General features: G+C 45.3%; 2 protein-coding genes across 5 annotated transcripts; one reads left to right on the top strand and one right to left on the bottom strand.

The window, feature by feature from the left end:
* On the bottom strand, positions 1-11,995 carry LOC147313814 (porphobilinogen deaminase-like). 4 transcript variants are annotated; one of them, XM_086260491.1, is made up of 15 exons: positions 11,748-11,995; positions 8,600-8,866; positions 6,866-6,919; positions 6,535-6,607; positions 5,399-5,448; positions 5,182-5,237; positions 4,781-4,858; positions 4,111-4,188; positions 3,950-4,025; positions 3,344-3,457; positions 3,232-3,270; positions 3,026-3,145; positions 2,897-2,950; positions 1,888-1,974; positions 1-1,799 (listed from the first exon to the last, which is right to left on the bottom strand). In XM_086260491.1, exons 2-15 carry the CDS (start codon positions 8,621-8,623, stop codon positions 1,626-1,628), a joined length of 1,077 nt encoding a protein of 358 aa, XP_086116617.1. In that variant the 5' UTR covers positions 8,624-8,866; positions 11,748-11,995; the 3' UTR covers positions 1-1,625. The 4 variants fall into 4 exon arrangements, with proteins under 4 accessions (XP_086116617.1, XP_086116616.1, XP_086116615.1 ...); XM_086260490.1 differs by lacking the exons at positions 8,600-8,866; positions 11,748-11,995 and adding exons at positions 7,068-7,339; positions 8,005-8,483; XM_086260489.1 differs by lacking the exons at positions 8,600-8,866; positions 11,748-11,995 and adding exons at positions 7,068-7,447; positions 8,005-8,483.
* On the top strand, positions 11,273-23,658 carry arcn1b (archain 1b). The gene is made up of 10 exons (XM_086260488.1): positions 11,273-11,519; positions 13,170-13,433; positions 14,985-15,164; positions 15,547-15,752; positions 15,846-16,007; positions 16,696-16,861; positions 17,522-17,669; positions 21,059-21,167; positions 21,266-21,470; positions 22,164-23,658. Exons 1-10 carry the CDS (start codon positions 11,517-11,519, stop codon positions 22,251-22,253), a joined length of 1,533 nt encoding a protein of 510 aa, XP_086116614.1. The 5' UTR covers positions 11,273-11,516; the 3' UTR covers positions 22,254-23,658.
* Positions 23,659-24,049: the final 391 nt, after the last annotated feature.

Genomic DNA, 24,049 nt, shown 5'->3' on the forward strand with positions numbered 1-24,049 from the left:
ACAGCACAGTAACTTTATTGCTTCTTGATGACGACCTTTTGTTTTGAACAGTCGGCGCTGTGGGAAAATTACTGAGTACAACAGTCTTCTATGTTATAAAGAAATTAAAGCTGAAAACAAATATGGCTAACATGACCTCTCATTGTCTCAGGAGGTTTAAATCAGATATGCAACAAAAACCTAGAAAAAGAACATTGAATTCCATGAACACTGGATATATGATGCAGAGTGAAGACTGCTGCATGTAAGGCAGGTGTGCAGTTTGTAGGCAAAATGAGATAATACTTAGACAATCACAGTAAAAATCATTAACACATTGTGATATATGGGGGGGGTACAGCATGTTGCAGCGTAAACCTTCTATGTGCCGCTAACCTGACGTCTGTGAGCTGATGAGTCCTGATCAGTAAAACCTTCAAACCAACTCATCAGCTTTCAGATACTTAAAGTGATCGTGACATACAGACTCCATAAATATAACAGAGGTGCTCTAATAATCAATCTACTGTCAATATTACATAATGATCTAAATCCAGAAAGTCAGAACAACGTAACAGGACGAAGGCCGTCACCACAGCATGAGTCTTCATCATGACAAAAACTGGGAACTTTTCTAATCACGTGTGTTTTCTTGTTGATGATGCGTGTCCAGCTTTGGGGAGTCTTCAAGCATCGCTCACAGGAATGAAGCTCACAGTTCATCCCCATCATCGGCTTCCAGCAGGGATGCACTGGCCTGTCTGAGAGCTCATACAGGAAGCTTCCTTTGTGTCGTTTTGTTATTCTCCTTGAACTTACAGCTCCGCATCACACCATCACTGAACGTCGACTAATGTGAGAAAACAGAAATGTCAATCTGACACACATCAGTGAGTACAGTATGGATATCAGTGCATCCCTGTGGCCAGCAAAGCACTACAAAAGACCACAGTGCATGCTTTAAGAATCAGAGCAGGACAGTGAAAACGTGCAGGTGCTGGAGCTGCAGTCATATTAAACCCCACACACACGCCACATGTGCATGACTACCAGTGTTAAAGAACGCACTCCTGAAGCCCAGTGTGTGGATCAAATATGCTCTCTCTGCTAATGAGGAAGCAAGCAGCCCTCCACAGCTGGATGTCACCTCTTCTTTCGTGATGGCAACAAATGGGTGTGCCAAAGTGAACATAAGCGTGAACTGAAATTTTGCAGACAGTCCGCCTTAATGAACAGCGCTCGTCTTTGGCACCGTCGAAACGAGAAGATGCTGTGTGAGTTACGACAGCAGATGTGGATGAAACGGTCTGAGCTTTGGGAACAAATGATTAGACGAAGGCAGTGCTGACAGACTGATATCAGCCAGCACTGGTGCTGTTAAGTGTTGACAACAACGTCTGAAGGCCACTGCGTGTTTCTTACCAAACGTGGCTCAGGTTCCATGAGGTTCTCTGCGTGAGAACGCACAGGAACCGAGACAGCGGGGACTCTCAGTGAGCGGATAATAGCAGCCAGTTTAGCAGCTTTCTACAACCCTGACCACAGGTCCTGACCTCATGCAGCAAACAGTCAGCAGACCAACATTAGATGGAGCTCAGGTTGCGACTGCCTGCATGCTCTGGAGCCCCGCTGTCAGCCAGGAAGACCTATCTGACGTCGTTGAGTTGCCGGGCCACCGTCAGGATCTCCTTGGCTCCTTTGCTGAGCAGTAAGTCGGCCAGGTCGACGCCGAGCTTCTCGGCCTCGTCCTGGACGCTACCTGGGATCTTGTTGGCCGTGACTCCCACTCGCTGGACCTGCTCGTCCACCTTTTCTGAGCTCTGTGGCAGAAACGCACGTTATTATGAAAACAGGTTCCTATGTGCAACGAAGGTAACGTGGCAGAAACACAATGCACGCAGCTCTTACCTGGGTCCCCACAGCGATGCTGACCTGCATGGTTTCCTTCAGGCTGTTTGAGCCATCCAGACTGTATACCGCCCCCGTCAGGTACAGCTGCAAAAGCATACAGGATTTCTCCAGGTTACTCACACGTTCAAACAACAAGCTTTTAAAATCAGATGAGAGCGGGCCGCTGCTGCAGAATCAAATAGGTACCAGTACAGGACTTGGTTTGTCTCCATATTCATGCGACTGCTAATGATTTAAGGATAGTGATCAGTCACAGTTAAACTTCTGATTATCATATCCCTGCATTTATAGTTCAGTCGTCTTGCAGAAGCCTGCTGAGGCCCAGCATGCAGTGCCCATCAGCTGTGACCTGAAGCACGCCACTGCATCAACAGAACCTAAAACTGTGAAGCCACAGCAGATACAACAGAGCAGTTTTCTTTGAGGAGTTAAACTGAGCAGGAAACATAGCAGCTGTTTGATATCATCACTTGTGTATTAGGGGCGATCGTGGCTCAAGAGTTGGGAGTTCGCCTTATAATCGGAAGGTTGCCGGTTCGAGCCCCGACTCCGACAGTCTCGGTCGTTGTGTCCTTGGGCAAGACACTTCACCCGTTGCCTACTGGTGGTGGTCAGAGGGCCCGGTGGCGCCAGTGTCCGGCAGCCTCGCCTCTGTCAGTGCGCCCCAGGGTGGCTGTGGCTACAATGTAACTGCCATCACCAGTGTGTGAATGGGTGGATGACTGGATGTGTAAAGTGCTTTGGGGTCCTTAGGGACGAGTAAAGCGCTATATAAATACAGGCCATTTACCATTTATTATTGATACTGTTGTGATACTTCTGGCCATTAGTATAAAATATGAGTATTTGCCACTTGGTGCCAATAGTCTGTTGAGACACAGCAGAGTGGCAGGAAATACTCCCACAGCTGCTACGAGTGGCAGATAAAGTGTGTACAGGGCTGGATCTGTAGCTAACAAGAGCACGATGTATAACAGTGCTGAGCCACAGTCACTAACACTCTTACCTGGGAGTCCTTTACTTGGGTGTGCACAGCCACTGGGACACTACAGCCACCCTCCTGCAAAAATAACACACAAATAAATGATAGAGTCATCACAGATTCACACAAGTGTGTGTGTGTGTGTGTGTGTACCAGGCGTCTGAGGAAGGCTCTTTCAGCTATGCAGCGCAGCACAGTGTCAGGGTCATGAAGGATGGACACCATCTCTAGGATGTCTGCATCTCTGGCCCGAACCTCCACTGCCAGGGCCCCCTTAAAAACACACATGCACCTTATTGGGAGCCATGAACAACCACCCGCCCTGTGGATTCCTGACCTTTCCACTCGGCAGTTCCTACCTGTCCCACAGCATACATACAGTCTTCGGGCTCCAGGATCTACCAGGGGGAAAGAATCACACTGTAAGACTAGAAGTGCCACCCACATGCTGCATATAACCACACAGTGTACCTGGCTGATGCGGCTTTCCCAGCCCATCCTCCTGAGGCCGGCAGCTGCCAGGATAATGGCGGCAAAGTCTTTTTTCTCATCCAGCTTCTTCAGCCGTGTATTCAGGTTCCCACGCTGAACACTGCAGCTCAGGAAAAGCCCACCAAACCCAGAAACTGCCCACTCAAAACCCACTGGATAATGGCCGTCATCATCATCAACACAAGCGCAGTGTGATCACAGTTTGGGACTGTTAGCAGCTGGATATATTTCCTAAACATCAGCTGATGTTAGCCTCTAGCTTGGCCTCTTTGTGTGTACTTGTTTAGCCCGACTCTGTTCACACACTAGTCAAAACCAGTTTGTGAGTGTTTGTGACCTGCACTCCAGCGTCTGTAATAAAAATAGTATTCGCTAACACTACACAGTAACCACACGTGAGAAAATGATCATTTACCCAGAAGATTATGGCTGCTTGTGGTGTAGTAACATCCAGGTAATTATTGTCCTTCTAATTAGCCATTATGGTGTTGAGACAGCAGAAGGTTGTGTGTATGGGGAGCTGGTTTCCTCTGTGCAAACAGCTGATAAACACAGGAACAGCGCGACTGCTCTCAGGAAGGATACGATGTCTTTGAAGTCCAGGTGGGGGAACCTCTTCTTCAGCTGAGCAGCTCGGCGCAGCGAGCTGGTGCCAATCACACTGCACAAACGAAGTCCAGTGTGTTAGCCGTGAGGAAAGTGTAAGCAGATATAAGAATGCATCGATCAGGTCCCTCTGACTGCACCTGTTCTCTGGCAGCGTGTCCAGAGTCTTCCCTGCATGGCTCGGATGGAGGACCACTGCATCGTGGGGGTTTTCTCTCCTGTAAGACGCACAGATCACAACCACAAATGCTGCAACGATCTATGACCCCAAGCATTATTGTCCCAACAAAGGACGAGCTGGTGCTCCGCACACTGCGTGGCACCTTTGGTACACCTAATCCTCGAAATAACTTGTTTTTCATCGATTTTAAACTGGCACAATGTAACTGCACACACTACACCAGGGGTGCCCAGTCCCCGAGAGTTACCGTCCTGCAGCTTTGAGATGCATCTTTGTTCTGACACACCTCAATCAAATGAATGGCTTGTTATCAGGCCTTTGCCACACTTGATGGCATGCTGAAGAGGTAATCAAACCATTTGATTCGGCTGTGCTGGAGTAGGGACGCATCTAAAAGCTGCAGGACAGTAGCTCTCGAAGACTGGGACTGGGCCCCTTGTACTATACCCTTCATCCTGTGAATCAAAAGCATGAAGTGGAGCCCCGGAGTCATAAAAGGTTATCTAAGAGCAGAACGTATTCGATTACCTGTGTGAAGACCTCGAGGTGCCGGGTGCACTGAAATTGTCCTGAAAAGAGTAAATGCATCCAAAGTAACTGTAAGAGTCAGAAGTGTGTGAGTGACTCACTTCAGCACAGCTCCGATGGTGAACCCCGGAGGCAGAGTGGTGGGAAGGTCTTTGAGGGAGTGAACAACCAGGTCGACCCTGAAGCACACACAGGATATGCACTCGCATGTATGAGCTCCACAATGCAGCCATTTACGCAGCAACCAGAGCCCACCTGCTACATCTGAGGCTCTGCATGCACTTCACATGCTCCTGTGGACTAACACCACACAGCTTTTCTGTATTTTCTGTTGCAAAACTCTTGAAACTAGCAGGTTCCTATACTGGTATTAGGCTGCTTCTTCTTTTAACCATTAAAATGTGCACATTTTACAGGCTGCTGAGTAACTATTCGAGCTGAGCGCTTCTGAAGAAGAGAAAATAGGAAGGAAGTATGAAGCAGTGTCAGAGGTCACACTTACTCATTCCTTTCCAGTGCATTCTCCAGCTCTTTGGTGAACAAGCTCTTCTCACCAATCTGCAGGAGACAGATTCCCATTAACTGCTTCACATTTATCAAGAACCTCCATGCAGCGTTTGGTCTGCACTGTTGCTCATGAAGCAGTGAGCTCATGTCAGCGCTGACAAGACTGTGTAGGTGGCAGCAGTCATGTCCGTTACACTTCCTGGAAGCCTTACCTTTGACAAAGCAGTATCGAGGATTTTGTCTCCTGTTGTTGACATGGCAACTGGAACACAAAAGATTAGATCATGAGACGAGTCGACAGTAACGCATGCTGCACTTTTCCCACCCTATAAGACAGGGCAGTGAACGCACCGTCTCAGGCAACGGACTGGAAACTAGTAACAAATGTAAAGACACAAAATGTTGCCATTAATCCTGTTTGTCTACACAATGGTGCTGTTGGTAATTTAGCTTCTAGGAACAAGTTTCAAATCCTCAAATTTGAGAACTTTTTTCTGAGCATCAAAACCTGAGAAAAACTGGCTCTCCCTCCTGAGAGGGATCCCTGTGAGCACTAAGCAGCAGGCATTTATGCAATATTTGGACATCATGTAAAGCCATTTTGTTCCTGCTGAACAGCTTTAATGCTGACTTCTTGCAGTGGGAGGGTGGACGACAACAGAAAAAGTAGAGTTGCTGAATTTGGTAGCAGACTTACAGGTGGTGGTATCGATTAAATGTGCAGATCCATATAAAGACTGCTGCATCCGTTTTGTGTTGGTTCAGTCTCCAGAAAAAGGAAAAACCCAGGAGAAAGTACTGAACATGAAAGTGGGCTGACTGTCTGCAAACACTGAAATACTTTTTAACGTTTTAGTTACTGTTTTCTAAAAAGTTACCATTCCTCTTTATTTTAATCAGACTTAAAAAAGAAGAATAAAACTGGCATTTTAAACATGGTAATATTCTGGGCCAATCAAAATCGCTATCAGTGCACGCCGCCTTTTAATAGGACGATATATTCAAAATCACTGCTTGTTCTATGTAATATGATGGATTTCCTTTTTTCAATAATTCCTGGTTTTTAGTTTCCATCTGTGGCTAAAAGCGCAGGAACAGTCTAACTGGACTGCTGCTCGCGTTCAGGTTCAGTGACGTTTTCTGGAAACACACGAGGTCACCAGCTGCTTTGAACAAAGACACAAACTTCAGTGTGTTCAGTGCGGTGAGGATGGAGTGACAGCGTGGACAGATTCAGACTCAATTTTAAGACTTAAGCTGTAAGAACATGTGTGTAATCCATTCACTCTGAACAGAAACATGGAGACAGAGCAGAAACGCTGCACAGACAGAGGGGCTGCCTTCTTACCGATTTCTAAGTGGATGTCAGGGTACAGCTCTTTCAACGTCTCGGCCACGCTGTCCGTCTGGATGCGAGCCAGCTGCAACAGAAGATCAACTCATTGCATTCACTGTCCTTTCACACGTATTAAATCAGCAGAACAGAGCAGATGACAGACAGTTATCATAAAAACACACTCGTCAGGCAGGATTGTTTTATCTCTGTGGAAAGGAGGTCCAGGCGGCTTTCAAATCAGATAATTCACAACCGACACTCGGGATCTGTAAGTTCAGCTTTATATTAGAGTCAAACCTGCCTGAATTTGAAGCTCCTGATTGGATAATAATGTAATACTCACCTGGCTCTTGCGGGTTCCCACTCGAATGACTCGGCTAACTTTGCCGTTTCCATCCTGCCGGAACATAAAACCAGATCAGCCACAAGATTTTACAAACACTCGCTCGCTTCCGAGATGTATTCCTCATATGTTCAATCAGCACAACACTGTTACACTTTCTGACTTAAAATACGAATGAATGATCCCTCTCTGCTGGCCTCACCCTGATGTACTTGTAAGGTCCTTCCTCCATGATCCACACTGAGCTTCTGCACTGTAGAGGCTATTGTGTGCTGTGTGTCTGGGACTGACTGCTGCGTCCTGGTAAGGAGCTTTGCTGAGGTCATATAGCCTCTTGCTACTAAACAGTGTCCTTTCTTACTGGACCCAGCTGACTCCTCCCCCACTAAGGACCTCCACCTCTAATATCTCTGGTTCCCACAGATAAGTGTGTCTTTTCAATGAGTCCGTTACAAAAGGCAGTTTAGGAGGGTCCTGGTTACAGGGTGTGGTCACAGGGAAGAGTGTGAGTGGAAACGTTCCTCTTCAAACAGAAATATCCAGATAACACTGCTGGCTGTTTTTAATCAGGGACACACAAGGCTGAAATAAATGCAAAGATGCAAACACTGCTCAGAGTAAAGACTGATCTTAAGCGTGTCACTGGAAGTCTTTATTTCCTTGTGATCCTGGTCAGACTTTAATAGCAGTGGCCGAGTAAAACAAAGTAATACTTACGGGAGTATTTCCGTATTTGCTAATATGATGTAGTTTAAAACTAAAAATGTTGTTTAATAAAAATAAATGATAATCTTCAACAGCACACCAGATGTTTGATTTGACTGTTTGTTTTTGACTAGATGACTTATTATACACGTTTTAATTATTAATGAAAATAACTGATAATTCACTCATTTCTGTGCGCGCTACATGCAGATTACATCGTTAAATTATTATTCTTACTATTAAATCTGAATTATTTGTAACATTTTCTTTCTTTTTACTCATTTATTTTTCACCTGACCCGTGCACGTCTCAGACATAACCCTGGGTATTACGAAGGGTAAAACAAAGACTGAATTTCCAGCCGTCTGTCCGAAAACTGCGTCCAAAAATCGATTAATTTGTCATGTATTTACTCAGCGCCTTTAGAAACATACCTGTTATAGTGTAGCCGATGTTAGCAGGTGGCGAACATCCATTCGGCACCAGTGACATAACAGCCAAGTGTCATTTTAATAAAATGCTGAACTTTTAAATGCGTTCACCTCCAAGTTTATCAACGTAACTCTGAGGCAGGAGCAAAATCAGTGCTGCCCATTTCACGAGGGAGGAATATAAAAGCTTAAGTGAACTCAGTATCAGTGTCTCTGAGTGACTTCAGTCTGAGAGGGGAAAACAGTGGCGGTGGGGTTTTTCGGTGTCTATAGCTAACACGCGGAACTCTAAGGCTAGCAAATGAACAAGCAGGCAGCCTGTAAGGTTAGCGTTCAGTGTTTCGGTGCCAGCACTCTGTTTGGCGGCCTGCTTCTAACCAACGCTGATCTTAACCTTCCCAAATCAAACTAAAACGTTTAGCTTTTTACAGCTACTGTCTGTCACGTTTGACACCGCCCCCTGTCCAATGGAGAGCAGAATCCGCAGACAAGCACAAACGTCAGCCAATCAACGAGCCCTACGTGATGACGAAGTTTACACACAACGCGTGAACGCTGAATGAGCAGCAAGTCTGACAGAACAGTGAAGAAAACCTACCTGAGAACTAGCTTCTTCCGACATGTCGGTGATTCGGTTGAGTCCGCCGGTGTTGCGCGAATCAGCAGCGTGTTTTTCTGGACACAGAGACTATTAGAGACACCCAAACTCCTGGATGAGCTCCGAGCACTCGTCTCAAACAGCTCCGCGTATGAGTGAGCGTGGTGGCTATGATGTCATCGGACCGGCTAGAGGTCATTTCCTGGTCCCGCCTGACCTTTCTGCTTCTGCGGGCGTGGGTGCTCACATCCACGACTTCAAGTGTGACTATGTTGGAAGTTTAAAAGAAACAAAATTGTTATTGTTTAAGAAGGGAAAGCGCAATAATTGACTTCCGGTTGCTAAATATCCGCCGGTAGTATTAAAATGATTACTTTAAAAGCTGACGTCTTGTGTCATGTTTTTGTGATCTGACGACGTGGCCATAAAAACCTGTCTGTCAACTTTGGACTTTTATGCCAACTACCATACACACCTGTGGGCGTATCCAGTGCGTCAGTGAATTCACTGACTGGGAGTAAATATATTACACGCATATTCTTACGTTGTTACTGTATAATTTAATGGAACAGTGAAATATCTGTTGATTGAAAAACCAACATCCTCGCAGTGAGATAAATACAGGATCGCGCGTTCCTCTTCCTTTTTTTAAATGGCGACACCTAGTGACCAAAATAAGTTACTGCAACACTGTGACGTGTGTAGTTTTTCATGCTAGGGGTCTAAAATGAGAACCATTTCCCCTCCCCCTGGGTGAAAGACGCATCGATGTGTTCACACTCCAGTGACGCAATCAGACAGCAGTATCACGTCCAAAGATACTCAGGTATGCAGACTGGAGAAAAGAGCAGGCAAGGATCAAACTACCAACCTTCTGACTGGTAGAGGACCTGCTCTACCGCCCGAGCCACAGGCATTGCGCATGACAAACATGTAAACAGTATTCCCATATGAATGTTGGATTTATGTCCCTAAGAACATTCTGAATATCTTAAAGTGTTCCTGCCACCAGCATCTTGCTTACGTGTGCATTTACATTAAATGAAAAATACTGTCTGCTCAAACTGCAGCACGGTGGCACAGGGGTTAGCACTATTGCCTGAGTTCAATTCCACCATCAGGCCGGGGTCTTTCTGTGTCGAGTGTGCATGTTCTCCCCGTGTTTGCGTGGGTTCCCTCCGGGTACTCCGGCTTCCTCCCACCGTCCAAAGACATGCAGCTTGTGGGGATAGGTTAATTGGATAATCCAAATTGCCACTAGCTGTGAATGTGGGAGTGAATGAGAGTGTGAATGGTTGTCTGTCCCTGTGTGTTGGCCCTGCGACAGACTGGCGACCTGTCCAGGGTGTACCCCGCCTCTCGCCCTATGACAGCTGGGATAGGCTCCAGCGACCCTGAAAAGGTTCAGCGGAAGCGAATGGATGGATGGATGGATGGATGGATGCTCAAACTGTCTGCTTAAAATGTTCTACCTCATCTATAAGCTATCAAACCCATTATTTTCCATAAACTAAAATATTTCCTGCTACACTCATCCCCCATGCAAATAAAGAAGTCTGTATTCTTTTCACTACGTGATCAAAATATTAACATACTAATTAATATCAAATATAAGTGAATATTATTATGTTAATATTAACCTAATAAAACATGCTAATGAAAGGCAATTTTTTTCTTCTATATGTTTAATAATTTATTAATTATCTCCAGTAATTAATCTTCTGTCTGGGCATTAATCCCACAGTCCAAAGACATGCTCAGGTTAGTTTAATCAGATAACTCTTTATTGTCCATGCACAGTCACACCTGCTAACAGGAAGTTGGAAATTGATTGTACGTGTGAATGTTGTCTGTCTGTGTGTTAGCCCTGTGACAGGGTACCCTCACCCATCAGAACTGGAATAAGCTCCAGCTTAGTCGTGGAACTGGAAAAGCAGAAGGATGGATTGTTGGAGTATGTTTACTTTTCTTTCTTTGATAATAATAATATTATTATTATTAAATAATAATATTATTATTATTATTATTAATATTATTATTATTATTATTATTAATAACAATAATAATAATAATAAACGGAATTCAACATTTTTGTAACTTAAACTTAAAAGACAACATTCAATTCCATCATATATCTGACTTTGTTAAACATGTTAGTCACATTCCTCACACGCTTCACAGCCATCGTTAGTTCGTTGCCCCCCGTCCGGTGACAAATGCCCAACGAGAATATTTATGTTTACAATTAAGGGTTAAAATGTAACATAAAGAACGTAAGGAGGACAACAAAGAGAAAAGACTAATTGTATCATATGTTGCATTAGACTGTGACGTGTTCACATCACGGAGACACAGATGGGATGAATTTGGTGTTTTGACGATGGTGGTGGAGAGCGCTGCCTGCACTGAGGACTGTAGCATATCATTCTTTTTTATACGACCCCCTGTGTGCTTTGTGGGTGAAGACATTTTCATCCCGGAGACCAGCCCCATCAGACGTGAAACGCTATCACTCAGAACTACTCTGACAACCTCTCTGAATAATATTTATGTGTTTGCCAGGTTACTGATACGCTGATAAACGTTAAAAGTAATCGCGTGGAGGTAATTTGTGGTCAGTAGTCAGAAGTCTGAAGAAGAAGAAGAAACGCTGGTGGAAGTAATCTGAGTAACTTCTTTTTGCAACAAGGCCAACATTTGGGGGCCCACGTCATTGGTTTCCACGGTGGGCTGATCCAGCGGCTCTTCCGGTGGAGACGTGGCTCTGCGCTGCTGCCATATTGACGCTAACTAGCTAACAATCACACAACTAGAAGTCAGCTGTATATTCGCACCTTGCTATTCCAGAGGGACGAGGAATCACCAAAGCAAGAAACGCGAGAGACTGACGACCGTCGTGCCGTAGAGAGAGACCACAATGGTGAGTGACAGTCGAAAGTGACCATTATTTCCCTGCCTTTTATCGGGCCTAGCAGCTATCATAACATTGGCTAGTAGCTAAAGCTAGGTATGAGCAAACTAGCTTCTCCCCCCCTCATGAACGAAAGAAGACAATTAATAAACGGTGCTTTTTTTATCGGAGCCACAGTGATAGCGACATGTTCAGGTGCTAAAATCGAGTAAATGAGTCGTCAAAGTTGAATTTCACCTGAGTGAAGCGCTTTAGCTGTGCAGTCCGTGCTGACGTGAACTAGCTTTGCGGGCTAGCGCTAGTTGTCTCCTGTCAGTAGCCGGATCCGTGCAACCACTGCCTGCTGTCAGATTGTAATAAGCCAGGTTAAACCGACCCCGGCTCTGCGACATACCCCAACTATACGTACAACTGTGTTATTATAGTTAGCTAGTGTCGATGACTTCGATAACCAGTTGCTGCGCGTCTTTATCGAGTTCACATCGGTGCGATCGGCTCTTCCATTTCTATTGTCAACGTGTAATCAATGCAGTTCCTCCAGTCATTTAGCACAGCCACGTAAAGCGTCCGTTTATGTCAACCATTGTTATACTCATTATATTAAACGACCCCTGATTCTTTTATAAGATCATTTTCCATTGTGCTAACATCTGCACCAGTAAGACACGCTCACCTAAGAGAAAGGCAAACAGCGGTTAGTTCATGTGCATTTAGTAATGTCCTCAAACAACTACAGCCGTGTGTAATCAGGAGAGCACCAATATATCAAATGACAAGTACTCTCGTCTGGTTTTTCTGACTTCACTGTATCGCTAAATATCAGAATCAGCTGATATTGTCCTACCTGAGTGTAGGCCACATCAGGCTAGCATTGGATAATGGCTGACTTAGACTTCTACAGTGGATATTTGAAGAGCCAACGATGTAACCTATGCAAGTGGCCAATGTTATCAGCATTTGTGTGCTGGTGCATTATGTGCTAATTACATTGTGCTCGTTTCCTGGGTTTTATATGCAGTGTCACCTATGACGAAAGCAAATAAGACTTTTTGCTCCTGAGTCTCCACTCTTCAATGTGAAGCTTTTCCTCTTCTTTGTACATTTCCTCATGTTCACTCTGATAGTTTTGTCAATCTTCCTCCTGTAATTTGGTGAAATGTGTGTTCTTATTTACTATGATTATTATTCCTTATATGTAGATGATTGATAAATCAAATCAAAGACTACAGCAAAAAGTAGCAGAAATTCACAGGAGGGATCGGTGGTATTGAACAGTCACGGTTGTTTCTGGCTGTGTCAACATGACGTTACATTTTTAGGCAGGAGCACATCAGGTTAAGATGTAGGGTTTCCAAGTAGTTTGCAGTCACAGTGTACCTATGTGGTAGATTTCCTGCTGATGAATGAATCCTCAGTAAGTGTGATGAAGATCTGCAGTAGTGTAAACAGTTCTGTTTTTTTTGTTGTTTAGTTTTTTCTTGTTTCTTTGGAATAAAAGAAGAAAATATTACATGAAACAAAAAAAAATTGAATGTTGACATTTGCTGACCTCCCTTTTGTTATTATGAGCATAGATGTTGGTCCGATTACTGCATCTTTAGTTGTAATAGTTCAGGTCTGTGGGAAACTAAAGTAGTGAAATTCCTCTGTACCCCTCAGGTGCTGTTGGCAGCGGCGGTGTGCACCAAGGCCGGCAAGGCCATCGTATCGCGGCAGTTTGTGGAAATGACCCGGACACGGATTGAGGGTCTCCTAGCTGCGTTTCCTAAACTGATGAACACGGGCAAGCAGCACACCTTTGTGGAAACAGACAGCGTTCGCTATGTGTACCAGCCACTGGAGAAGCTCTACATGGTCCTCATCACCACCAAGAACAGCAACATCCTGGAGGACCTGGAGACACTCAGACTGTTTTCCCGTGTGGTAAGCGCACACAGGCAGGCTTGGATAGAAGTCAGTTTGCAAAGAGCATTTAAGTACATGTTGTCTGACATGTCGACGAGGTGACCGGTCTGGTAACAAAGAAGAATAAATGTAGAGACGTGTCACTGTATAAACCTGTACGTTCTGAACGTTACAGTAAGTGTACATGATGGATGTAGCTTCTTTGAAACCAGCTGTGATGAACTAAGGGTGATCTCACTGTAAAAAGATGACTAGCTAGCAGCATGTAAATCACAAACATTAGCCGATGAGCATACCTTGGGTAATCCTCACACCCAAAATAACTCATATTTACATAATGGGCTCAATATTTTATTCATTATGGCCTGAAATTAGTCACCGAGCCCATAAACTCACCAGCTGTTTACCTGGAGACGCCCTCTGGTGGCCGCTGAAAAGAAAGCAAAGAAAGATTACAGACTTCTCTTTGTTGCTTTCCCACAGTTTGTTGTAGTTGGGCATGAAAGGCACGTTTGTCTTGAATTAATGAAGAAAGAAAAAAATCTAATGACTGAAATGATGTTAAAGTGCGAGAAGCTGAAATGTGAGGTGGAGCGATGCTTTTGCTGCCAGCCTTTAGGCAACACGGCCACTGAACTTCATGCTGACTGAAGTGATGAAGTCAACAGTGTTAGGCTGTTAATGCAATACGACCATACGTTTGTATTACAGTAGATGTTAAGAGTCAGGCTTCAACAGCAAAAAATATAAAGGTTTAAAATACAGTTTTAAAAACACTGCATGTACAAACCAGGAAAAAAATAATAAAAAGTTATTATTGAAGTTCTTACGTTGAAACTGCCCTCAGCAAGCAGCTGCTCTAATCAGTGTTACTGCATCATGAGACTCAAAGCTCCTCTGAAGCTCTAAACACTAAATAACAGCAGAGGACAAAACACTGAAGATGTCTTTGTAGCCTAGCAACAACACGTGTTAGGAAAAAGCGCTCTGAGTGTGAGTCCACGTTTCCTTCCAGTGCAGGAAGCACTGCCTGTGGACACACAGCATTACGCCACATTTTCTTATTCATCACTGTGTTTAAAAGGCCACTGTGGGCCTTGTTTACCTACAGTTACTGTTCAGCACAAAGGCCCCTGTCTCCAATAAGGAGAAACAGCTGTAACACCTGGGTCCCCGTTGCTGTCTGTTTGATAGGCCAGCCAGTATCCATGCGGTAAACATGTCACTGTTGGCATATATCATTTTTGCATCCTCTGCTGCGAACTGTGAGGACACGGTAAGAAGGAAATCTACATACAGATGTCAGTTTTTCATTGTGGGGAAAAGCTGTGAATCCAATTGATGCTTTGTTGTATTCAGTCACATGTTGTTGATGGTGATAGAAGTGGGGCAGATGATACCAGTTAATCTGTATGGAAGCTGGTGTGCAAATGAAGATTAGGTTCTGGGAATAAATAAATGGTGTTAGTAAAGTCTGTCAGCAAGAACTAGGCTACAGTGGTGCTTAATGTGTCCTTATTGTATCCTTATCCATTAGTTTAAATGAATCGCTCCTCCCGTCTGTTCCAGATCCCAGAGTACTGTCGTGTGCTGGAGGAGAGTGAAATATCGGAGCACTGTTTCGATCTGATCTTCGCCTTCGATGAGATCGTTGCACTGGGCTATAGAGAGAACGTCAACTTGGCTCAGATCCGCACCTTCACAGAGATGGACTCCCACGAGGAGAAGGTGTTCCGCGCCGTCAGGGAGGTGAGATGTGGCTCTGCCTGCCTCGTTGGATTCCTGTTGAATTATTCAGGCAAATTAGAAAGAAGCACATGGAAAGTTATATTACACAATTATTATTTGTCTTGTAAAAGAAACAAAATGCAACAATTGGAGTTTAGTGATTTTTCAAAGCTTAATAGAAGGAGGGAGATGAAGGAGAATATGAGACGTACACACTGTACAGGCTAAGCAAAGTGTGATGAACCCGCATGGTTGACAACACAGCTGCACTGTCAGTATTTAAAATTTAACACAGTCCTATATTTTCCCTCCTTCAGAGTAACTGTCAGCTGTCGTGCTGTGACTGTATTAGCGCTGAGCGTGCTGTTCTGATCCCTGCTCACTTTCTTTTGTAATCCTACAGACTCAGGAGCGCGAGGCCAAGGCAGAGATGAGGAGGAAGGCCAAGGAACTGCAGCAGGCCAGGAGGGACGCTGAGCGCTCCGGGAAGAAGGTGCCAGCTTTTGGCGGGTTTGGCAGCGCTGGCATGACCAGTGTGTCCTCAGGGACCATCATCACAGACACCATCATCGAGCCAGAGAAGCCCAAGATCACAGCGGCTCCAGTCAGGTACAACTCAAGTTTGTATGGGAAGATTTTGTTGTGGTTGCACAAACAGTGGACTGATTAGGCTGATGGGACATGGTGTTTGTTTCTGTTCAGACCAAGTGGACCCAGTAAGGCTCTGAAACTGGGGGCTAAAGGGAAAGAGGTGGACAATTTTGTTGACAAGCTCAAGTCTGAGGGTGAAACCATCATGCCCACCACAGGAAAGAGGGGATCCGATGTTTCGAAAGTTCTGCCCCCACCAGTCAACATGGAGAGGTATGCCCTCATCATTCAGTGCTGTGTATTCTTCTGGGACTGGCTGTTTTCATCAGGCTGTTGCAGTAACGACATCTGAACTGTGATCACGACACATTTATTTACTTCTCATTTGTGGCAATCCAATACTTTTACCTTAAATATATAAGTTTCCCTGTTAAAGTCAAATAACAGAAGGATAAAGGATGATGTCATTACAGGTCGAGCTTGGCATCAGTGCGCCCTCACCTAGTTGTAAAACTGGTTGCATGTACATTAATTAATCTCCTGCTTTAATGCACCACCCAGTTAGTGACACAAAACAAACACACCCACAGTGTGACAGGTGCATGCTGGGTACAGGTGTGTGCTGGGTGCGGTTAACAGGCTCATAGATGTCTCTCAGTGGGTCCTAAAGTTATAATTGTTATAATTGTATTATAACTTAATTCTAACATTGTAACAATGTAACATTTTCATAAGTGAGGCTTTTTAATTTGTAACAAAGTGTCCAACAGTGCAGCACGCCTCACAGACAGGCTGCTTACAGACAGGTGAAGAAAACGGACGGTTACAAATCTCCTGTTTCTCAGCGCATGTGTGCGTGCGTGTGTCTCACTGGTGTAACTTCAACTTCATGCTAAGATTCAGTCACAGTGTCATCTCAGTGCTGCTTTCTTAAAGTGTGTGTGGGTGATTTGACCTGCAGTGTGCATCTGCGTGTGGAGGAGAAGATCACGTTGACCTGTGGCCGTGATGGCGGCCTACAGAACATGGAGGTGCTGGGTATGGTGACGCTCCGAGTCACAGACGACAAATATGGACGCATCCGCCTGATTATCAATAACAATGATGGCAAAGGATTGCAACTGCAGGTTGGTTTATCACACACACGTGTGCAGCAGACAGTGCTCCACTGTGTATGTTATGTTAAACACATAACTCAGTTTTATTTACATTACATTTGTTTTTAACCATAATCGTAATTTTGAAGTGCGTTTGGATTTCAGCTGTGTACCTGAACGTTGAAGCTACAGTTATATGAGGAGTCTATATCCACGGTCCCCTATTTACAGGGGCTCAAACACAATCCAGCAAACAAAGATAATTATTATGTTTTAAGAAATATTTCTGTGAAAGCACACAAACTATGTTAAACGCTGTCACGAGCATGCCAGAGCAGCAGGTGGCGCTATAAGCCCGCATTCAGAAAACACAGAAGTGAGCAGTGTAATGTTAAAAATGAGATGAAGGCAGACACAGCAGTGTTTTTCCTGGTCGACAGGTAAACACAGAAATTCCTTTCAGGTTTGGATGACTGCATGTTTTTGGTTTACAGCAGCTTGCAAATGCAAATGTCCCTCTTCAAAGCAATTCCAGAGACTTAAGCTCTTCACTTTGTTAAGAAATGATGAAATGGTAAGAAGAGCGTAAGCCTCTGAGTCTGTTCTGTTTAAAGTGACCCAGGCTGTTTTGCTGTGATGTTTGACAGTAAAAGATCTTTATTGAAACGCGTCTCGCCCTCTGTTTCTTAGACACATCCTAATGTGGACAAGAAGTTGTTCACAGCTGAGTCTGTGATTGGCCTGAAGAACCCGGAGAAGTCCTTCCCTCTTAACAATGATGTGGGTGTGCTGAAGTGGAGACTACAAACCACAGACGAGTCCCTCATACCTCTAACCAGTACGTCCTGATGTCTGCAGCTCCTGTCCTCTTTAAGAAAGCACACTGACAGTGGTAGTAATGTTTGTTTCCCACAGCACAGGATGGCATCTGTAGACAGTGTTTAGCCGTACATGTGTGCCCAGTCTGAGCTATTCGGGTTGATGTATGACAAATACAAGCGTCGCATATCCTCAGTGAAGAAGTTAAATTAGCACGCTGTGATTTCTGCCTAAATGTGAATATTTAGTTAGCTGAGTAGCTGCGTAATGATTTCATTAGATAATGGGAGCCTTGATGTTAGATGGCTGTGTGGGAAATGTTGAAGATTGCCACTGGCACTTATTATCATTACCAGGGTTTTAATAGTTTTGCAATTTTCATTAGTTTTTATTTTTATTTCGTTTTGACTTCAGATTTTCAATTTTATATCAGTTTTAATTAGTTTTTACCAGTTGTTTGCTAGTTTAGTTTTTATTTTTTGAAAATCCTTAGTTTCAGTTTAGTTTTGATTCGTTTCAGTTATAGTTTTAGTTGTTTGCAATAATTAAGTGCAACAAAATCCCAGTTTCATCATATCAGTCATGCTCTTCTGCTCATCCTTGGGTATGTTGCTATTCCAGCTACCTGCACCCTGCACAGGTCCCCTGTCTGTCGCAGGGCTAACACGCAGAGACAGACAACTCACATTCCCACCTATGGGTTCTTTAAATAAATAAATAAATAAATTAGGGCAGATGAACAACCATTGATACCAGGCAACTATAAAATGTATATCTTGGCCCCAATGAGACTATTAACTCTCGCAGCACCGGGTGTTCGTAATTTTGGTTCAAGTGAATTGATAAACTCTTTGAAGGCAATTGACTCACACAGTTATGTAGATATCTCTGTCCTGTTGTCTCGGGATGCATCACGCTGCCTTGCCTGGTGTTAGCTTCTGTTTCTGGGGATGAGGGTTGAGTGTGCTCCCTTCTCAAGGTAAGCTAGGTTAGCCTTCTTGTGTGAGCTTTTCAAGCGCACTTTAAGGTTTGTGGGATTTTTTTTCACTTTTTGTCCCTCATAATTTGTCTCTTTCCACTACAAGACACTTGCTTTATCCAAACACAGTCATATTCAAAGTAATCCCAAATTGGACTCTGGCGCTTTCTCCCGACTTTTCCTGACATGATTCTGCGCGTGGACGCAGCAACACAGACGACTCGACTAACGTGCTGCCACCTGCTGGCATAATGAGACACAGCAAGAAAAAAATCTGGGAACTAAACTTCATTTTCACCCTCGACTATTGTATGACACGCACACACATAAAAACTAAACACATTTTGCTATAAATTCAGTTAATTTTAGTTTTGTGAACACACATTACAGTTTTAGTTAGTTTTCCTTTTTTGTTTTTATTTTTATTTCCATTAACGAAAATGTTTTTTCACTTCTAGTTTTCGTTATTTCGTTAGTTTTCATTAACGATAATAACCTTGATCATTACTGGCATGGCTGTAATACTGCAGTAAATATTGCGCTGCAACCTGACCGACTCTTCCTCCTCCTCACTGCAACCTGACCGACTCTTCCTCCTCCTCACTGCAACCTGACCGACTCTTCCTCCTCCTCACTGCAACCTGACCGACTCTTCCTCCTCCTCCTCACTGCAACCTGACCGACTCTTCCTCCTCCTCACTGTAACCTGACCGACTCTTCCTCCTCCTCACTGCAACCTGACCGACTCTTCCTCCTCCTCACTGTAACCTGACCGACTCTTCCTCCTCCTCACTGTAACCTGACCGACTCTTCCTCCTCCTCACTGCAACCTGACCGACTCTTCCTCCTCCTCACTGTAACCTGACCGACTCTTCCTCCTCCTCACTGCAAACTCTTCCTCCTCCTCACTGTAACCTGACCGACTCTTCCTCCTCCTCACTGTAACCTGACCGACTCTTCCTCCTCCTCACTGCAACCTGACCGACTCTTCCTCCTCACTGCAACCTGACCGACTCTTCCTCCTCACTGCAACCTGACCGACTCTTCCTCCTCCTCACTGCAACCTGACCGACTCTTCCTCCTCACTGTAACCTGACCGACTCTTCCTCCTCCTCACTGCAACCTGACCGACTCTTCCTCCTCCTCACTGTAACCTGACCGACTCTTCCTCCTCCTCACTGCAACCTGACCGACTCTTCCTCCTCCTCACTGTAACCTGACCGACTCTTCCTCCTCCTCACTGTAACCTGACCGACTCTTCCTCCTCCTCACTGCAACCTGACCGTCTCTTCCTCCTCCTCACTGTAACCTGACCGACTCTTCCTCCTCCTCACTGCAACCTGACCGACTCTTCCTCCTCCTCACTGTAACCTGACCGACTCTTCCTCCTCACTGTAACCTGACCGACTCTTCCTCCTCACTGTAACCTGACCGACTCTTCCTCCTCCTCACTGCAACCTGACCGACTCTTCCTCCTCCTCACTGTAACCTGACCGACTCTTCCTCCTCCTCACTGCAAACTCTTCCTCCTCCTCACTGTAACCTGACCGACTCTTCCTCCTCCTCACTGTAACCTGACCGACTCTTCCTCCTCCTCACTGCAACCTGACCGACTCTTCCTCCTCACTGCAACCTGACCGACTCTTCCTCCTCCTCACTGCAACCTGACCGACTCTTCCTCCTCCTCACTGCAACCTGACCGACTCTTCCTCCTCCTCACTGCAACCTGACCGACTCTTCCTCCTCACTGTAACCTGACCGACTCTTCCTCCTCCTCACTGCAACCTGACCGACTCTTCCTCCTCCTCACTGTAACCTGACCGACTCTTCCTCCTCCTCACTGCAACCTGACCGACTCTTCCTCCTCCTCACTGTAACCTGACCGACTCTTCCTCCTCCTCACTGCAACCTGACCGACTCTTCCTCCTCCTCACTGTAACCTGACCGACTCTTCCTCCTCCTCACTGTAACCTGACCGACTCTTCCTCCTCCTCACTGCAACCTGACCGACTCTTCCTCCTCCTCACTGTAACCTGACCGACTCTTCCTCCTCCTCACTGCAACCTGACCGACTCTTCCTCCTCCTCACTGCAACCTGACCGACTCTTCCTCCTCCTCACTGCAACCTGACCGACTCTTCCTCCTCCTCACTGCAACCTGACCGACTCTTCCTCCTCCTCACTGTAACCTGACCGACTCTTCCTCCTCCTCACTGCAACCTGACCGACTCTTCCTCCTCCTCACTGTAACCTGACCGACTCTTCCTCCTCCTCACTGCAACCTGACCGACTCTTCCTCCTCCTCACTGTAACCTGACCGACTCTTCCTCCTCCTCACTGTAACCTGACCGACTCTTCCTCCTCCTCACTGCAACCTGACCGACTCTTCCTCCTCCTCACTGTAACCTGACCGACTCTTCCTCCTCACAGTAAACTGCTGGCCGTCAGAGAGTGGGACTGGCTGTGATGTCAACATTGAATATGAGCTGCAGGAGGAGAACCTTGAGCTCAATGACGTGGTCATCAGCATCCCTGTACCGTACGTACTTATTCACAAAATGTGTATAAGAAGAAAACTGTTACTCTGTCACATCCCTGTCAGTCCTGTGTATGACCGACATTCCCGGTGCTCCTCAGGTCTGGAGTGGGAGCTCCGGTGATCGGTGATCTGGATGGAGAGTACAAACACGACAGCAGGCGAAACATCCTCGAGTGGAGCCTACCTGTCATTGATGCCAACAACAAGACGGGCAGCCTGGAATTCAGCATCGCTGGGCAGCCCAATGACTTCTTTCCTGTCAGCCTGTCCTTTGTGTCTAAGCGCAACTACTGCGACATCCAGGTGGGTTGCATATGATGGAGGCTGACTTCAGTGTGAGGGACAGAAGCTCTGTTTAACTGAGGAGCACATTTTCCACAGAAGGTCTTCGGTTCTCTAAAGTGAATCGGCCTTTAGTTTAATACGTGACAAACGTCAGTAACTTCATAATTCAGTTTTATTTATATAGAAGCAAAGAACAAGTCCCCTCAGGGTGCTTTTAAAGTAAAGAGCCTACAATAACAGGGAGAATACCCCAACAATCACTGTGCTGTGAGCAAACGCTTGGTGACAGTTGGAAGGGAAGAAACCTCCAGCAGACCCAGGCTCAGGGAGCAGCGGCCATCTTCCGCGAGTGGTTGGGGGTGAGGGGAGGAAGATGGGAAGAGATCATTAATAACTGGGACTGAGTGGCCCTGGGATTTGGGACAAAACACATGTTGTCCACTTAAGACTGTTTTGTTACATAGTAAGGCAGGCTAATGTTAGCTGTTGGCTAACATTAGCCTGCCCCAAAAAGTCACTCTGTGGTTTTTGTTTGCTTGTAACTAAAGAAACAAAACAATCCAAGTTTTCAGTGGATCAAAAAGCTGAATGGATGTTTAAGAGGCCACAGAGTGTGGCGTGAGCTTAAAATCCAGATGACAGTGCTGTGTGTTCGTCCCTGTGATAGACGGAGTAGCTGCTGCTAACAGACTCGTGTTTCTCTGTCCACAGGTTACCAAAGTGACTCACGTAGACGACGACAGCTCCATTAGATTCTCTTCAGAAACCTCCTTTGTCGTCGACAAATATGAAATCCTGTAAACCTGTTCAAAGAAAAAAAATTGAAAAAACAAAATCACCAACAAAAAAAAGTCTAAATCTATGCTTCACAGAAAGATTGAAGATCTCTCGCCTGCCCACCCTGCATACACTATGAGACTGTGAACATCGACAGGACTCAGTCAGCCCTGGGGCGAGGCCTCTTCCTGTGGTGGAGCGTCGCAGCGGTGGTGTATTTATATGTTTGTATGAGAGGATCATCTATATATAGAGTTAATTGAACCGGCAAACACACACACACACAAACACACACACACACAGCAAACTTGTGTCCGCCAAGCAGAACTGTAAATGGGACAAAGTAGAGGATGACTGCAGGGGTGCAGGAGAGCCTAGCGGTCAGGTAAACCCTGGCGGTAGACCGGGCCACTACACTGAGCGCTGGTTGTTTAACTGCCCACCCTGGTGTTCATGCATCCTCCACAACGCTCGCTCGCCGGGATTCTCGCTCTTTCTTTTCACGTTTTCTAAACTGCAGAATAGTAGCTGTCTCAGTCGTTATAAGCCTGACTTTGTTTAATCACTAAACTGTTGTGATCTGATGTCTTGGTGTCGTTCTTCATTCAGCTTCTTTTGTTTCTCTCTCGTGCTTTGAATTTTGTTTCTCCCCAGATTTCTGTACACGTGCTTAAAAAGGAAAACATGGCTGTACTCAGTATGTCGCCTGTACTGTGTGAGGTCATCATCAGCAAAGTTCTCCTTTTATGTTCAACGTGGATACATTTTTTACTGTTTGCTGTATGTTTTTGATTGTTTGCCACTAATCTGGAGGTTGACAGTAAAGAGCAGGATTTGTGAGGGACTCTCGGCTGCGCTGTTACCAAACAGCAAATACATTTGACTGTTGCATCTGGAGAAAATGTTTTTTTTTTTTTTTTTTTATGGTAACACCATTACAGCCACTCCTTATTTTGTCAAGAACAGACTGTGTGTTAACCTCTGGTCCATTTAAGTCCACCTCTCAGCTATCAGATATCCAAAAACAGGACTTTGAAGAAAAGCCCAGAAACAACACCCCAGCCCCTAATCTACCATCCCACAGGAGCGCTCACGTCTCCGATGGCAGTGGGTGCAAGTTGGCACACAGATCAGAGGCTGCCAGCCTGATGCTCCACTCGCTGCGCTCACATCCCAGCTCAGCTCTTCTGTTCTCACAGTCATCCTTTACTTTATTATTCACCGTAATGAGTTTGTCTTTCATGGGTTTTTTCCTTTTTTCCCCAAATTTGTACTCACCAAATTGTCGCAGTGGTTTCGTAGACGTGAGGTGGAAGTTGACGACACGCAGCGTTTTTAACTACATTACTGAAGGGGAATCTTGACATTCCAGTGTACAATTAGAAAAAAAGAATCTTTAATGGAATAAAATGTATTATGGAAAATGTAAGTCTGACTTGGGTTTTTGTTTCAGTGGGCCTGTCATAATTAGGTCGTTGTGTGAAGAAGAAATCGTGTTAGTCCTGTTTGTGTTGTAGTGCTCACTGCGTTGGTTACTGTGTGAAACAGAAATAGCCAGCACGCCTCTTATTATCAACAATCAGATTAACCACACCCACTCAGTCTGCTGGCATTTGAGGCGTTTTTCTCCTGATGACCAATGTTTGCCTCTAAGCCCCCAGCTGCTCTGATCCCACAGGACTTCACTCATCAGGATCATGAGTGGGGGTCACAGCAGCTTCTGCGTGGCTTTTTTATTGAGTGGTTGTTACTGTTCCTATCAGCTGGAGGCAGCATCAACAACACATTTTCACCCGGAGCGCTGCTGCTCACTGGATCTT

The sequence above is a fragment of the Aulonocara sp. 'chitande type north' Nkhata Bay genome, linkage group LG14 (assembly GCF_057382095.1).
Source record: "Aulonocara sp. 'chitande type north' Nkhata Bay isolate Kocher_YH1m ecotype deep benthic linkage group LG14, A_spYH_male_GT1.1, whole genome shotgun sequence".
NCBI lineage: Eukaryota > Metazoa > Chordata > Actinopteri > Cichliformes > Cichlidae > Aulonocara > Aulonocara sp. 'chitande type north' Nkhata Bay.

Bases quoted from the DNA above. Each gene is read 5' to 3' on its own strand.
- arcn1b (XM_086260488.1), top strand. The intron at 13,434-14,984 runs GTAAGCGCACAC...CGTCTGTTCCAG, and splicing joins TCAGACTGTTTTCCCGTGTG to ATCCCAGAGTACTGTCGTGT. The intron at 16,862-17,521 runs GTTGGTTTATCA...TCTGTTTCTTAG, and splicing joins GCAAAGGATTGCAACTGCAG to ACACATCCTAATGTGGACAA.
- LOC147313814 (XM_086260490.1), bottom strand. From the start codon at position 7,097: ATGGAGGAAGGACCTTACAAGTACATCAGG. The intron at 6,920-7,067 runs GTGAGGCCAGCA...ATGTTCCGGCAG, and splicing joins GACCTTACAAGTACATCAGG to GATGGAAACGGCAAAGTTAG. The intron at 4,189-4,780 runs GTGAGTCACTCA...TGCGTCTTACAG, and splicing joins ACCATCGGAGCTGTGCTGAA to GAGAGAAAACCCCCACGATG.